Genomic DNA, 15,250 nt, shown 5'->3' on the forward strand with positions numbered 1-15,250 from the left:
ATTGGGCAACAATTGTTGAACACTCTGTAATGTTAAAAATCACACAACACTAGGTTATGGTCCAACAGGTTTAATTGGAAGCACATTAGCTTTCAGAGCGCTGCTCTTTCATCAGGTGGTTTTTAACTTTGTACACCCCAGTCCAACATTGGCATCTCCAAATCATGACTCCTGAATGTGTTAACAACGATGAGAACAACCAATTCAAAATAACCAGTGACCCTTATAGCATGGCTCATTTATGCTTGCTGGTGTGACAGATATTCATATGCAGGGACCACTTCTTTGTAAACCAAAGGAATTTGACCAAGTCTAATGGTTTTTTAGAATTACACAAGGGACAAGAGCTTATAGTTCCTTTTTTGCATTCTTCATGGCAATTCCTGAATAACCAGAGTTGATTTGCCAGCCAAGCAGTATCCTTTCCTCCTGTCTTATATACTGTTCCGATAGTTTGAAAAATGCCATTCTTGTAGCTGTCCTGATGAGTTCAAGACAAAACATATGACAATGTGACTCTGTTGAGAAAAAAATAAAATGGAATAATGTGTAATCTTATTACTTGAAAGTTAAATCTAATGAACTGTTGAAGTAGCCAAGATTTGTGCAGCTGTCGTCTTTCCATTCCTACCAGTTATATGCTTTCAGTTTTGCATTGTGTGTGAGAAAAATACAGTTGCCCAAATGTATGACTTTTGAACATTGGTATATATTCGAGTAATTGCTAATAATTTTAACAAATCAATCCTGCTTCAACGTGTTGAATTCTAGTCTAGAAAGTGGTACACTTACACTGAATTAAACTTTTGTCAATAAATGTTGAAACTTCTTTCAGCTTGTGTACAAAGTCAGGCTCAACATAGCTTTGGAGAACCTAGCCTCAAGTTCCTTGGAAGCTCCCAATCTATCAACATGGCAGAACACTGTTGATGAGGCAAAAGCAGATTTGCAAAAAGTACAGGTATAAGTTTATAAGATGCTGAGTGAAGTTAGCTTATATTTTATGTGTCTTCTGACTGACTATCTTAAACTTATTTCTTTTTCCACCAAAGGATGATGAGTTTGTAGTGAAATATTGTCTGGATGTTCCTTGGCCAACTTTTGAAATAACTTTGGAAATGTTAAATTATGCCAAAAAGCGGGTGAGTTCTATTTCATGGCTCTTGGTTTTATTGTCCTTCCAAGAGACACATTATTGTTTAACTGAGAATATTTTTGTAGGTCCTAAAGAAAGAAGACAAGAGGTTTCTTGGTTTGTCTGAGAAGCAAGCTTTGTGGCTGGTCGAGGTATTTGTAATAAGACAATTCTATTGATTCCTTCATATTGATTTAGGAAGCATATTACAGATCACTTTGAAATTATTTTATCTATTGAATTAGGTATTGAGAGCGGAAGCACGGCTTACTACTTTTCATGAAGCATATGGGCCTGGAAAGTTCAGGTTAGTCATTTTGTTGTTTTAGTTCTTCTCTCAATTAAAAAAAAACTTGACGTTATATCTTACCTTTTAATGGAAAGACAGTTCAAGGTAGTTTAGTGATAATAGAACAGAGAATATCGCAGTGGGAGAATTTGGAAAAAAAAAACAGAAATTTGAATTGAAGAAATGAATTTTAAATGTTTTAAAGAAATACAGAAAGAAGACGAGTAAGTTCAAGTGGAGAGGCTGAGATGGTTGAATTATGTGGGAGTTACAAATCAGAAATTGACCAATCAACCCATTAAAACTGTTCTGGTGTTTGCCTTCTATGTATATAAATATTAGATATTAATTTGTTCATGGGAGTACAAGGGAGGTATTTACTGCCCATCCGTAATTGCCCATTTGAATTTAGAAGGCAATCAGTTGGTTCAACCAGGACACTAGAAGAATATTGGAATAAAATCAGGTTATGTCTGTGGAGAAAACTGTTCACGTTTCAACCAACGATGTTTTATTAGACAGTTCAGATGAATTGCTCAAACATTTTTGTTTTTATTTGAACTTTCTATTATCTGCAGTTTGTTTTTGTTTTTTTGATAGATTTGTGTTAGAAGAGAGAAGAGGCAAAATGACAGGATGTAGCAAAAGTTGTTATGATTCAACTTTTGAATGTTTTGAAATGGTGAAGTCTTGGATTAGATGTAATTCAAAGTTTATTGATACCTGCAATGTGACTAATGCCTGATTTGTTTTTCTTTCACAGTGGTGTTGCTTGGATCAAGTTCGTAAACAATGAAGACCTTTTTAATGATGTTCTGTTGCAGCTTCAGGAGGGAAATCTGAAATGTGCAGAGTATATTTGGTTAAGGCACCAGGTGATATTGGCTAAATGTTGAGTTGGTCTTGCATATTGAGAAGTGCTTTCCATTGCAGTGCAGTACATGATGATTTATGTTCAGATCCTACTTAGTAAATTGGTGACCTGTAGGTTGATGTGTCTTATGACATTTAAATCTGAAATGCCACAATAGATGCCTTGACCTCTCTCCTTCTGCATGTTAGTTGGAAGCCTTTCAATTGTTCAGTAGCATTATCTGCACTTCCCAAGGATCTAGACAGCTGGATGGCATGAATTATGTATCTCACCTACTGACTGGAATGTGGTAACAAAATAATAATCTTAAATGACTTTTAATTCCAGTAATGAGTTCAAATTTCAGTCCGATCAATTGAATTCAGTTTAGTTTTTTTAAAAATCTGGAATTAAAAACGCTAGTACCATTCAAGTCACCACAAAGCTTTTGGATTGTTTGAGGGCAGTTTGTCAAGTAGAAATCTGGCTTATCACTGAGATGGCTCCAATGAAAGATTTTATGTCTTTGCACTAATTTTACTAGAAAATAACTGATTATTTGCTATCATTCAGTACAAAACTTAATCCTGTTTCTCTTTGAACAAAGTTTTAATTTTGGCATGAATCTGTCAGACACTGTATTTCATACTGCAACCACTTGGTTTTTGTCCATCAGTTGAGTGGTACCTTAACTTCATCAAACTGATTGATTGATTGCTTAGAATGCAGAATCCTGACTCGGGCAAGATATTCAAATTAGACACTTATGTCCACCTAGCACACGTAACGGATCTGCTTGCTCTTTACTGTAATGTGCTTTTTTTGGAGCTATTCCTTAGTGTTTTGCTTTCTTCCGCTGACCTGGATTGGCGATTTGGTTGAATTAACTGCATTACTTCTTGCTCAAGGCAACATTGGTGACATTTCTAGGTGGAACAACAATGCTACATGTGTTGCCTATATTTTTTAAAATGTAAATACTAAGAGAAAAAAGGAAGTATAATACATACAGCAATCAGGAGTTTAAGCACTCGTTAGTTATAAGTCAGGCTAAACATGTCTTCTGTGTTGTTTAATTTTATCGTTTGAACTGTAAAGGTTTTTCTCTTAAGACCATTTTTCAATTTCAGGTGGAGTTTGAAAACAAATTTGATTTGAAAAGACTACAGAATTTCTTAGATTCTCTCCCTGCAAGTCTCCCTTCACAAGAACTGAGTCTCTGGTTCAGAAATGTGATAATTCCCTTTGTCTTGAAGATTGTTCCTGAGGGAAAGGTAATGATGTGTAGTAGATAGTTGGGATAAAGAAATAATGTTTCTTTTAGCTTTGTACCGAGCGCAATATTTTTGTTTTCTTCAACTTCTACAGAAAATTCTGGCAAAATGGTTGGAACACAGAGCCCGGAGTCTTGAACTAACTGAGAAGGTAATTTGTGTAACAGTTTGGATGGATTCACTTACATACCCTGAAGATGAAACAAGTTTGTCATTTTTTTCATTAAGAATTTTTAAAAATCATTTCAATTACGTCCTTAAATCTCAAATGTAAAAGTTGCAAAATATTTTTTCAAATTGACACTTACTATTATTGAAGCAAAGATTGGGCACTTTGTTAACTGAAACAAAAAGTTATGAAAAATAACTTCCATATTTCATCTAAATGTGGAGCATAAGATTCCATATATGTTCTCATTACACCCAGCTTTATCTCAACACGACAATCTTCAACTAACTTCCCTCAGATATGATATGTTGCTTAACCAATGTCCAGCATTGGAATTTTCTGAAATTAAATATTGGGATGCCTGGAGCCACGCTATTGAAGTATCTCAATAATTTCTGTCCCATCCCACTTTTCGAGGCTGAGCTAGACGCAACCTTGGTGTGCTATGACTCTGAGCTGAGTTACGTTATATCCTCTATTGCTAGGAACACCTACTTGCTGCTGAAACTCTCCTCCATGCCTGTACTACGTTTCATTTAGATTATTCTCTTTTGGCCAGCCTCCTACTTACCATCTTGCTTGACTTGAGCTGATCTGTAATTCTGCTGCCTCTATCCTAACTCCAACCAAGTTTCACTTGCCCATTACCTTTGTGCTTGCTGATCAACATTGACTTATTATTTAAAAATTCTCATTTTTAAAACCTCACTTCTTTTATCTCTGTCACCTTCTCTCAGCTGAGGAGTCTGCAAGACCATCACAGTCTTCCTCATCATCGGTTTACTTGCTCTGCCACTGGCATCAGGATGTTCAGCTTTGGAATATCTCCATAACTCTCCCAGCTCTCTCCCCCACTTTCCTCCTTCAAAGAGGCTCCATAAAATCTACTTTTGCCTTTTAAAAACTCCGTGGTCTAAACTATTGTGTCATAATCACTCTTGTGAAGCACAGTAGGGGTCACAATTATGTTAAAGGCAGTCCATAACTGTAATTTGTTTTTTTAGATTTCCTACAGTGTGGAAACAGGCCCTTCGGCCCAGCCAGTCCACACAGACCCTCCGAAGAGTAACCCGCCCAGACCCATTTCCTTCTGACTGATGCATCTAACACTATGGGCAATTTAGCATGACCAATTCACCTGCCTACACATCTTGGACTGTGGGAGGAAACCAGAGTACCTGGAGAAAACCCACACAGACATGGGGAGAGTGTGCAAACTCCACACAGACAGTTAAACCTGGGACCCAGGTGCTGTGAGGCAGCAGTGCTAACCACTGAGCCACCATGTCGCCCAGTGTTCTGTGGGGAGTATTTTTCCATTTATATCCATATTCTGCTGGGCTGTACAAAATCTACATTGATTTTTGAATTTTGATGTTCTGGGCTCTTATGTCTTGACTAAACATTGTTTTTAATTTTAATGTAAAATTGACAGCTATTGCAAACATTGAAATTATCATTATTGTTTTTACATACATTTCCAGGCAAACTGGCCAGAAAATGGATTGCGGATGGCAGAACTATACTTTGTAGCGAAAAAACCGAATGATTTTGAGCTTCTTACAGCTGGACTTTGGATTCCATTAGTATGATTAACTAATTTTTGAATTGTTTTCTTCAATATACTTGAATATATGTTTTGCAAAAGCATTTGAAAGCATGGAGAAAGGAGACAAAGAATTCCAAACTGAAGCAATGTCTTAATTGAAATCTGGCAACCCTAAAATTCACAATTGATGTCAGAATTGGAGAAAGGGTTTATGTGTTTTAGATTAGGATTGGGTAAGACTACATAGAAATTTGTAGATGTGAATGAAATGGAAATTTTCCAGGAATAGGAATTTGCTGGAGTGATCTGATGCATAGGTCCTACGGCAAGATAGGGTGCCAGCAATTACATTTCAGATCAGCTGAAGGTTTGGAAAGTGGAGTTTAAATTTGAATCTACAGATGGAAAGCAGTTATTTGTATGTAGTTGAAGCAAGGAAGCAATGTTTTGCAGATGGGAATGAATGAAAACAGTGTCAGTGAACTTGAACAATTGGGAACATTTCAGGGAACCTCTCTGGGACACATGCACCAAACAATCCCCCTCTCCTAAGGATGTAAATCCTGGGCTACTGTCACCACCAAGTCAAAGCTATCTGCCAACTGGATGAAGAATGCTCATCTTCTGCCTTGTGACCCTTCAACTGACAGCATCAATACTGACTTCAGTAGTTTTCAAATCTACCCCCCACCCCACCCCACCTCATCCCTGAGCCAACCTTCCAACTTGGCAATGCCCCTTTCACCTGTCCTACCTGTCCATCTTCCTTCCCAACTATCCACTCCCCATTGACCTATCACAATTATCCCCACCTGCATCCACATATAACCTCCCTGCCAACCCCAACCCACTATTTATCTCTCATCACCGGACTTGTACACTTAATGGTAAGGTCCTAGGAAGTGTTGCTGAACAAAGATCTTGGAGTGCAGGTTCATAGCTCCTTGAAAGTGGAGTCGCAGGTAAATAGGATAGTGAAGAAGGCGTTTGGTGTGTTTTCCTTTATTGGTCAGAGTATTGAGTACAGGTCATGTTGCGGCTGTACAAGGCATTGATTAGGCCACTGATGGAATACTGCGTGCAATTCTGATCTCCTTCCTATTGGAAAAATGTTGTGAAACTTGAAAGAGTTCAGAAAAGACTTGCAAGGGTGTTGCCAGGGTTGGAGGATTTGAGCTATAGGGAGGGGCTGAACAGGCTGGGGCTGTTTTCCCTGGAGCGTCGGAAACTGAGGGGTGACCTTACAGAGGTTTACAAAATTATGAGGGGCATGTACAAGGTAAATAGGCAAAGTGTTTTCCCTGGGGTGGGGGAGTCCAGAACTAGAAGGCATAGGTTTAGGGTGAGAGGGGAAAGATATGAAAGAGACCTAAGGGGCAATTTTTTCACACGGGATGGAATGAGCTGCCAGAGGAAGTGTTAGAGGCTGGTACAATTGCAACAGTTAAAAGGCATCTGATGGTATATGAATAGGAAGAGTTTGGAGGGATATGGGCCGAGTGCTGGCAGGTAGGAATAGATTGGGTTGGGATATCTGGTCGGCATGGACGGGTCTGTTTCCATGCTGTACATCTCTACGACTCTGAACGAGTAAGATCTTTACTATTCACGTTCACATTCAAATAACTGCATACCAAAAAGTGGGGTTTGATTAGCTCCATTGGCTGGACAGCTGTATTGCAATGGAGGGTAATTCCAACAGTGTAGATTAGATCACCATGAAAGTTTCTTCTACTCAGCCTTCTCTCATTGCATGTGGCATGGTGATCCTCAGAATAAACCACCTCTAGTCACCTGTCTCTAATGAGAGAGCCCAGTGGTGCACTAAAATTCTGACAACTCTTGTAAGTAGTCTATTTCCAACGTGCAGCTTTAAAAGTGTAAAACTAGTGTAAAAAAGGAACTAAGTATCTTTGCTGGTTCAGAGTGCTTCTGACTGCATGGTGTCATCTTATTTGAACCTTTGTACCCCATTCTGCAACAAAGTAAAATGGCAGTAGTTTGGGCATCAGAGAGCTTCTGAAATAGCTTTAGACCTATCTGTATGTTTGGATAAAGCTTTGCTTTATTTTAGCTTGTATATCTTAGTGTTAAAATTGGGTTGAAGTTCTGGGTTGAATATTAGTTCAATTTTTAAGGCTTTGAGTGAATGTCTCTGACAAAATGTTATATTTCAAGGATTGAAAGAGAGTTACAGGGATGGTGTGAGTCTGGGTGGAATTCTCTTTGGAGCGTCAGTGCATACTTGTTGAGCTAAATGGCTTTTTCTTCACTATAATAAATGTGAATTCACTCCCAAGCAGCTGTTGGTACCAACATAGATTCTCAGCACTGTTACTTACAAAGATGATGATGTTGAATGACCTTTTTCTAATGTATCAAGTGCATTAGTACATCTTGTCAGCTGAAATCCTGCAATGGGAAATAATCAGTTAATGTAATTCAGTGCCGAGGACATGCTTGTTTTGAATATAGAATTTTTGCAGGCTTCACTAATGGAAAACAAATGATGTATTTGCATACCAGTGTTAAAAAGAAAATGCCCCTGAAATTTTAGTTATGTTTATAACATCACTTTGTGAACTATTTAGAATGGATGGAATGTTTTTATTGGATCATTATTCTGAATGAGCTATGCTATTTGTTACCTGACACTTGTCAAAAACATCAGAACTGATTTTGATCAACTCTTTTGGGGAAGGGGAATGCATACCATTTTCTTCATTTCAATTGGAAACGTCTATCGTATAAAATAAAACTGGAAATTTCAAATCAGTGCATTGAATTTGGAATTAAAAATGGAGACCATGAAATGGTTACAAACATCTTCCAGTTTAAAATGAAAAACTGTTTCTATGGTCGTTCGAAGTGTGCAATGCAGCAAGAGTGTGAAGGTACTTTTCACTGCTTCCATAGTTTGGATTCAAAAAGCCCTGAGCAGCTTATCACCAATTTTGTTTTTTGGAACCTGCACTGTCTTGTGCAGCTGTCCAGATTAGAAAGTCTCCATTTCAATCTTTGCATTTTGTGCAGAGTCAGCTGATTTTGCTAGGCAGCAGTATGGCTGTTATTATTGGTCTTTGCCAGTCATAAACAACTAGCCCAAAGCTGTAAAACACTTGTGGATTTCCATTCTAATGTGTTGTGCCTTTATGAAAAAGGGAAATTGTGTGGGGAGGAATGGGAGAGTAAACTTTAAAAAAATAACAGTTTTTGATTTTTGGAATAGTTAATTTGATTCAGCTTTTATGTTTCATTTGTCCTGGGTTTAGAAAAAAGACATGGATTGCGAAGAAGTGTACCAGTTAAAGACATTGGTTAATAATCTGCAGGAGCTTGTTGATCTCCATAGAAAATACAACTGCAGACTGGCTCTCTCAGAATTTGAAAAAGTAGGTGGTTCTTTATATGAAAAATAGACCAGGAAAATGGAATGTTAATTTTATACATCCAGAATTGCACATTCAAACAATGTTGCAAGTTGAAATTTCGGCATTGTTGTGACTTGTTATTTTTCTTTACATAAGATATTTGCTAAAACTTTTAACATAGGGCTTATTATGGTACAATACTTACTTGTTACACATAAGCCTTAGTCAATGAATGTTTAGGTGTTAAATTTGTTGTTGAGCACTGGTTCAATCATCTGGCAGTAAATTTGGAACAAAATGATCTCGTTCACAATTCTCTTAAATATTAGATGCAAATTAATTATACAATGAGTTGATGCCTACTCTTGTGAACAAAACTGTAAATAATTTTAATCATACTCTTTTGAAAGTACAGTATTAGATTTTAGACTGTGTAATCAGTATAAAGCATGATGGTGTAACTGGAGGACTTATACTTGTACTACATATGTTATGCAGGTTACCAAAAACTAATAACTTGATTTGTTTATTAGGAAACTATAGCGACAATTGTATTTCGCATGTTGGATAGGGTCCTGGCTCCAGAGCTTATTCCATCAACCCTTGAAATGGTTATACAGCCTTATATAGCCAAGCACAACTTACAAAAGGAAGAGCTGCTGTTGCATTACATAAAGGTGACGACTATTATATGGTGATTTTGATGAAAATATTCTAAGTTGCAAATGCAGTAGCTGATTGGTTGTCAACAGTTTACCTGGAGAAATGTGTTTAAAAATTAATAGCTGTGCTAGTAAAAGTATTAGGAAACAGACAAAGGTGGGTGTAGGAAGTTGAATTTTATTGTCTTTAAAAAGGTACTTCACATAGAGTTGTAATTGTATATAATCAATAGCTATACCCAGTACAAGGGAAAGGTAAAATATTCAAATGAGAAAAATGAAGGTGTGGTGATTGTAACGAGGTTTGCCAGGTGGACCTCATAGAATGAGGTCCCTGATTGGGTCAGATCAACAGTTTCAATCAGGGAGCCCTGGATGACAGGTGTGAATAGGAGTATCAGAGGTGTTGTTCAGTCTCCGAGCTGGCTTTGAGGGAGCTGAATCATTGTCAAGGATTCTCCACGTGTAAAGACAGAGTGAGTTGGTGATGGAGTACTGGTCTCTATGGAGTTATTTCAGAAGGAATATATTCATTTTGAATTTCAGAGAGAAACAATATATTTTTAGATGCTTTATTCCCAATACAGTAATCTTGGTGTATCTCTTCACAGGATAATTAAAGATAAGGAAAGTCATTCATCTGTCATGGCTAATGATTCAAAAAATAAGGCTTACATCATCTAGTTGTTATGTAATTGTGGGAGTTTTGCAGCCAGTACAACATTTTTAGGTTCATTCCATGTACTAGTCACTATAAAAATAGCTTATTAGTACCAGTTTTAATTTGGCTTCATAATGCATTAGAGTATGTGATTTATTGCCTTTTCACTTCAATTAACATTGAAAAATCTTTCTCTCCTTTTATATATGTTCTTGTATACATTTACACTTTGCCTTTTAGTCACCTGTTTTCCCATTTGGAAGATTTGTATTTTTCTGACTATTTCCTAAACTCTGACCTAGAATGCCTTGGAGGGTGTTTCCTGAACAATTGAATGCTTCCTTTTCATCTTTGATCAGAAGTGGACACTGCCGTCCAGCTACAGCAATGTGAAGTTTGATCCACTCTTTTTCTGTTTCACCAAGCAGTAGACATTTTGATGTTTGAAGCATTTAATACATTTTGGGAAAGCTGCTCCTCTCTTTTCATAATCTGACTGTGGACTAGATTTTTGTGGAAGAGGTGGAGAGGTTGGGAAAATTCTCAACTCAGCAGACACATTTCCACAAAAATAGCCCCAGGATGGAGTCAGACCTGATGACCCTGGAATTTGGAGGAGTCAGATGACTGAGGTGGGCTGGTTAGAAGGCTCATCCTGGTTTCCTGGGACTTCAACTGGGAATGAGAAGGAGAAATCGCAGAAGCTGGTCACATAGGCTACTTTAAAGGCCTTTGGAGTTGGCCTGACTTTGTCAAAATCAGGCTTTTTGTGCATAAAGCTACATTATAAATGTGTTTTCATGGGGAAGGGCAGTGTTTATGCTTTTGAACAAAGAAACTGGCTTTTTAGAATTTTTTTTAACTCAAATTGCATTTTTGAAACCATTTGAAAAGAAGGTTTCTCATCCAGTAGCCTTTTTCTTTAGTATTTTACTGAGTAGTTACAAAACTTGGTAAGATGGCTCTTCTGGCTGAAGTCTTCAACAATAAATGATTGCCATTTGAATTGTAGCTGAAAATCCTATAACGTGCATTTTCATCTACAAGTTAACTGGGTGTAAATCTTAAAACTCAAGGTGTAAGTCAAATTTTGAGGCTCAGAGGAGTAACAGTAGAATTGTTTTTTCAGGGTGTCTGACTTCACTTACTGCTGGTATCCTTTTGGCAAAGATTCTGGATTCAAGCTGCATTTAAGTCAGAAGCTTGAATATCAGCCTGGCATGAAATTCATTTAGCATTTTGAGTCCTGTGACTCCTGTGACGTTAACTGTTTTCTCTCCACAGATGCTATTAAGTTTCTCCAGCATTTACTATTTTTGTAAGTTTCAGATCTTGAACATCACAGTTCCTTGTTTCATATTGTTATGAAATTGATTTGTAGTGTGAATGTAGCTCCAAGAGACAATTGTAATTCTGATTTTTTTCAGTGTAACTTGTATTTTACCAGGATGCCTAAGTAATATGTCATTGTCATGTTTTCAATAGGATTTGCTAGAACGATGTAGTTCACGTTCGGCCTCACTCTTTGAAACTGCATGGGAGGCCAAAGCCATGGCTGTACTAGGCTGTATGACTGAAATTGATGTAGGTATCCTATGCACAATGTTATGGTACATAAGTAACTTTCTTTTATTGTTATTAATGAAGAGAGGAAAATGAATGATGTAATAATGTGAAGTATATGTCCTGACAGGCAGGATAATTCTGCTAGCGCATAAAGCTTGGGAGCACTTTTACCCTCTGTTCTGTGGGAGATATTTGCGGGATCGGAATACTATTCAAATATTTTAGTAGTTAAAGAGATTGTTTTCCTGACACTTTGTGGTAATAGTTGGTAATGGTGATTTTCCTTCACAGCTAATATTTGATGCAGTGCTACAGATAATGTACGGAGCAGTAGTGCCTTGGAGCAATGCAGTAGAACAACTTGTTAAACAGCATTTGGAAATGAATCATCCCAAGTATGTTTCTTTTTGAATTAAGGTGAATTCAATATGGTTACATTATTTGAGACTGTGACTTTGAGGTGATACTCATATGAGATTGTAGTGATCCAGCACTATCCTAGCTGTTTTGAGCGAATTCACCATCACATCCAATATTCTTGGTATGAGTTTTAAGTAACCTTACCTGAATTGAAAGTTTCCAATACTATGTTTAACATGATGGTGAGTTAGTTATGGGACTGAAGCAAGCATGTAGCAACAGATGCGAAATGTTTGGGCTGCAAGGTTCCTTTAAATGTGTGGGGTGGAGGAGGTTACCTCTTGGCATGGCCTACTCCATGAGCTAAGAGGTGTGATCATCAACCCTATCAGAGCTTCCGAAATGCTCGGTGTCATAGTTGCTCTTTGTGCATATCTCCCTACTATTTGATCTACCATCCTGGTTAACAACTCTGCCTGTCTCTATCCTGAATATTTGCTCCAGAGTTGTATCAAGTATAAAGTCTTAAAATGGGTTCACAGCAAAACACTCTATGGAAAGTATGGCTTTTAACATCTAATCCATCAGATCTTTAAAGTTGGTTATATTTCCTGTCACGACTTTCCACTTGAACAGAAGGTGCAATCTGTTGAAGCATTGATTGTGACGAAATACTTGTCATTAGCCATATCAGTTCCTTTCAGATCTTATCTAAAATATTTGATTTTTGTCAATGATGTTGTTAGGGTGAAATTATTGCAAGAAAGCTACAGGCTCATGGAGATGAAGAAATTATTAAGAGGGTATGGAATACGGAACATTGACATGTTCAATGATCATGAAATAATGGTAAGATTGTAAAGTTAATACATTATTATAACCAAGTTGTATGTGAACATATTGATAGGTTTAGATTCTGAATAAATGACTGTTGCTTAAATGGAACTCTGAAGTCAAAAGTAAAGCTTTAGTCATTGACTTGTGTTATGTTGACTTTCTTGCCATTCTACAGTCAATGAGTATCGAGCCATGTCTCAACTTTTTATGATAATGTTTTCTACAGATTTATTTTTAATTTTGAAAGAAAAATTTAATGGTTGTACTTTTAGGATATTGTATTCTATTAATGAAGAATCAAATAACTCCTGCCTTGTGTCAATCCCTAATGTGTTTTTTTCGTGTCTTTTAAATTGGAAGGATGTCACTTTTGGCTTGCCTTGTTTTCCAGTAATTATTGTAATCTGTTCTTTTGATCAGTGGTTGGTAAAGTTCATCCTAAAACAGGACCAGTCATCATCATTGGATGATGCTTTGAAAGTGGTTCATGCCTACCTATTGTCTCCAGTTGAAGTTTATTTCCTCCACTTAAAACACTTGGCGTCTAATGATGATGTAAGTATTACTTCATGTGTTCACATTTGTGACATGCGGTGTGCATCTCTGATGGTCGTAACTTTTTGGTAAATTCTAAATATGCAGGTATAAACACAAATTAGAAGGCAAACAATTTCATAAAGTGCCATCAGTGCCAGGAGTATTTCAGTCATAGAAGGTTTAATTTGCTCATCACCCTCCTCATAATTTATGGTTAATTATCTCGTTAAGGAAGCATATGTTAAAAGTTCAGTTTGGTGGTTCAGATATTTAGATTTTTGATCTGCAGTGGAACATGCACTCTTTTAGGGGGCAAGATACAATGTTCTCTAATGGGGAAGATGTTCAATTTTCTTGGAGTCCAGGTGAATACTAATCTAACCAGATGATAGCAATGCATCCCTTTTAAAATCGAGCGAGCTAAACAACTTTTTTTATTTGCTCACCTGAACCATGTCACTGTTTTATGTATAAGCATGAACATATGCTTAAATGAAAAATGAATTAACTATTTTTAGGGCATTTAAGCAATGTTAGATATAATTTCCTGTGAACAGATGTTAATTGGCAGAAATTTTAAATGTTCCTGAACATCTTAAAAGTTTGATTTTTAATAAATTTTGAATGGAGACAAATTCAGATGTACACTTTGAGAGGAAGAAGCATTATAGTTTTAACCATTTGTCACATGTCAATAAAGTTATCCTATTAATCTTAATTCGTAATCCTCTTATAGTGGCAGACTATTTTATAACATGGCTAGATTCTAATATGTGTAGTAAAAGCCACTTAATTTCTATGCCTAAATATCATAAAGTCATACAGCACAGAAACAGGCCGTTCAGTCCAACTCGTCCAAACTAAACTAGAACCACTTCCTGCATTTGGCCCATAATCCTTCTAAATCTTTCCTATTCATGTATGTATCTAAATGTCCCAGCAATAGCCTGGTAAATCTTTTCTGAAATCTCTCAAATTTAATAATATCCTTAAAATTTTGGAGAATGTTTGTAGCTCAGGTTGTGGATAGTTTTTAAGTTTGTTCGCTGAGCTGATGGGTTTGTTTTCAAACATTCCATCATAATTCTCGGTAACATCATCAGTGAACCTCTGTTCAAGCGTTGGTGTTCTGCCCCACTTGCTATTTATGTGTTTTGGTTTGTTGTGTAGGTGATAACATTTTCGGTTCTGTTTCTGAGAGGTTGGTAGATGGGGTCCAAATCTGTATGTTTGTTAATGGAGTTCCAGGTCTCTAGGAATCACCGTGCGTATCTTTGTTTAGCCTGTGCCAAGATGGACTGGGACAATACATCCGTCCTGGGACAGGCTAAACAAAGACACACTTGGTGATATTACCTACTACAACAAACCAAGACACATAAATAGCAAATGGGACAGAACACCGACGCTTCACCAGAGGCTCACTGATGATATACAGTGTGGTGTCTGAGAACAAACCCACCAGCTCAGTGATCAAACTTACAACTTAGTAATATCCTTATTATAACAGGGGCACCAGAACTGTTCACAGCGCTCCAAAGGTGGCTTCACCAGCATCATGTATAACCTCAATATGATGTCCCAACTCCTATATTCCATGGTCTGAGCAATGAAAGCAAGTGTGCTAAACATCTTCTTAGCTACCCTGTTTACCTATGATGAAACTTTCAAAGAATTCTGCACCTGAACTTCTAGGTCTGTCTGTTTAACAACACTATCCATGGCCCTACCATTAATTGTATAAGTCCTGCATTTGATTGTTTTACTAAAATGCAATGCCTCGTATTTATCCAAGTTAAACTCCATTTGCCACTCCTCAGTCCATTGGCCTAATTGATCAAGATGTCTTTGTAAACTTAGATAACCTCTCGCTGTCCACAACACCACCAATTTTGGCATCATCTGCAAATTTACTAACCATGTCTCCTAAATTCTCATCCAAATCGTTTATATAAATGACAAACAAAAGTGAACCCCCTACTAATCC

The 15,250-nt window shown here is 37.1% G+C and overlaps 1 protein-coding gene across 1 annotated transcript in view; it reads left to right on the forward strand.

Moving 5' to 3' along the window:
- kntc1 (kinetochore associated 1) overlaps positions 1-15,250 on the forward strand; it is a 152,923-nt gene that overhangs the window by 43,630 nt on the left and 94,043 nt on the right. The window contains exons 17-30 of the mRNA XM_060843653.1: positions 836-961; positions 1,053-1,142; positions 1,222-1,287; positions 1,381-1,442; positions 2,188-2,299; positions 3,408-3,551; positions 3,646-3,702; positions 5,205-5,306; positions 8,542-8,661; positions 9,174-9,317; positions 11,449-11,547; positions 11,821-11,924; positions 12,636-12,738; positions 13,147-13,281. Of these exons, the coding sequence (XP_060699636.1) occupies positions 836-961; positions 1,053-1,142; positions 1,222-1,287; positions 1,381-1,442; positions 2,188-2,299; positions 3,408-3,551; positions 3,646-3,702; positions 5,205-5,306; positions 8,542-8,661; positions 9,174-9,317; positions 11,449-11,547; positions 11,821-11,924; positions 12,636-12,738; positions 13,147-13,281 (1,464 nt within the window). The remainder of the gene's footprint in view (positions 1-835; positions 962-1,052; positions 1,143-1,221; positions 1,288-1,380; positions 1,443-2,187; positions 2,300-3,407; positions 3,552-3,645; positions 3,703-5,204; positions 5,307-8,541; positions 8,662-9,173; positions 9,318-11,448; positions 11,548-11,820; positions 11,925-12,635; positions 12,739-13,146; positions 13,282-15,250) is intronic.

The sequence above is a fragment of the Hemiscyllium ocellatum genome, chromosome 24, assembly GCF_020745735.1.
Source record: "Hemiscyllium ocellatum isolate sHemOce1 chromosome 24, sHemOce1.pat.X.cur, whole genome shotgun sequence".
Classification (NCBI taxonomy): Eukaryota; Metazoa; Chordata; class Chondrichthyes; order Orectolobiformes; family Hemiscylliidae; genus Hemiscyllium; species Hemiscyllium ocellatum.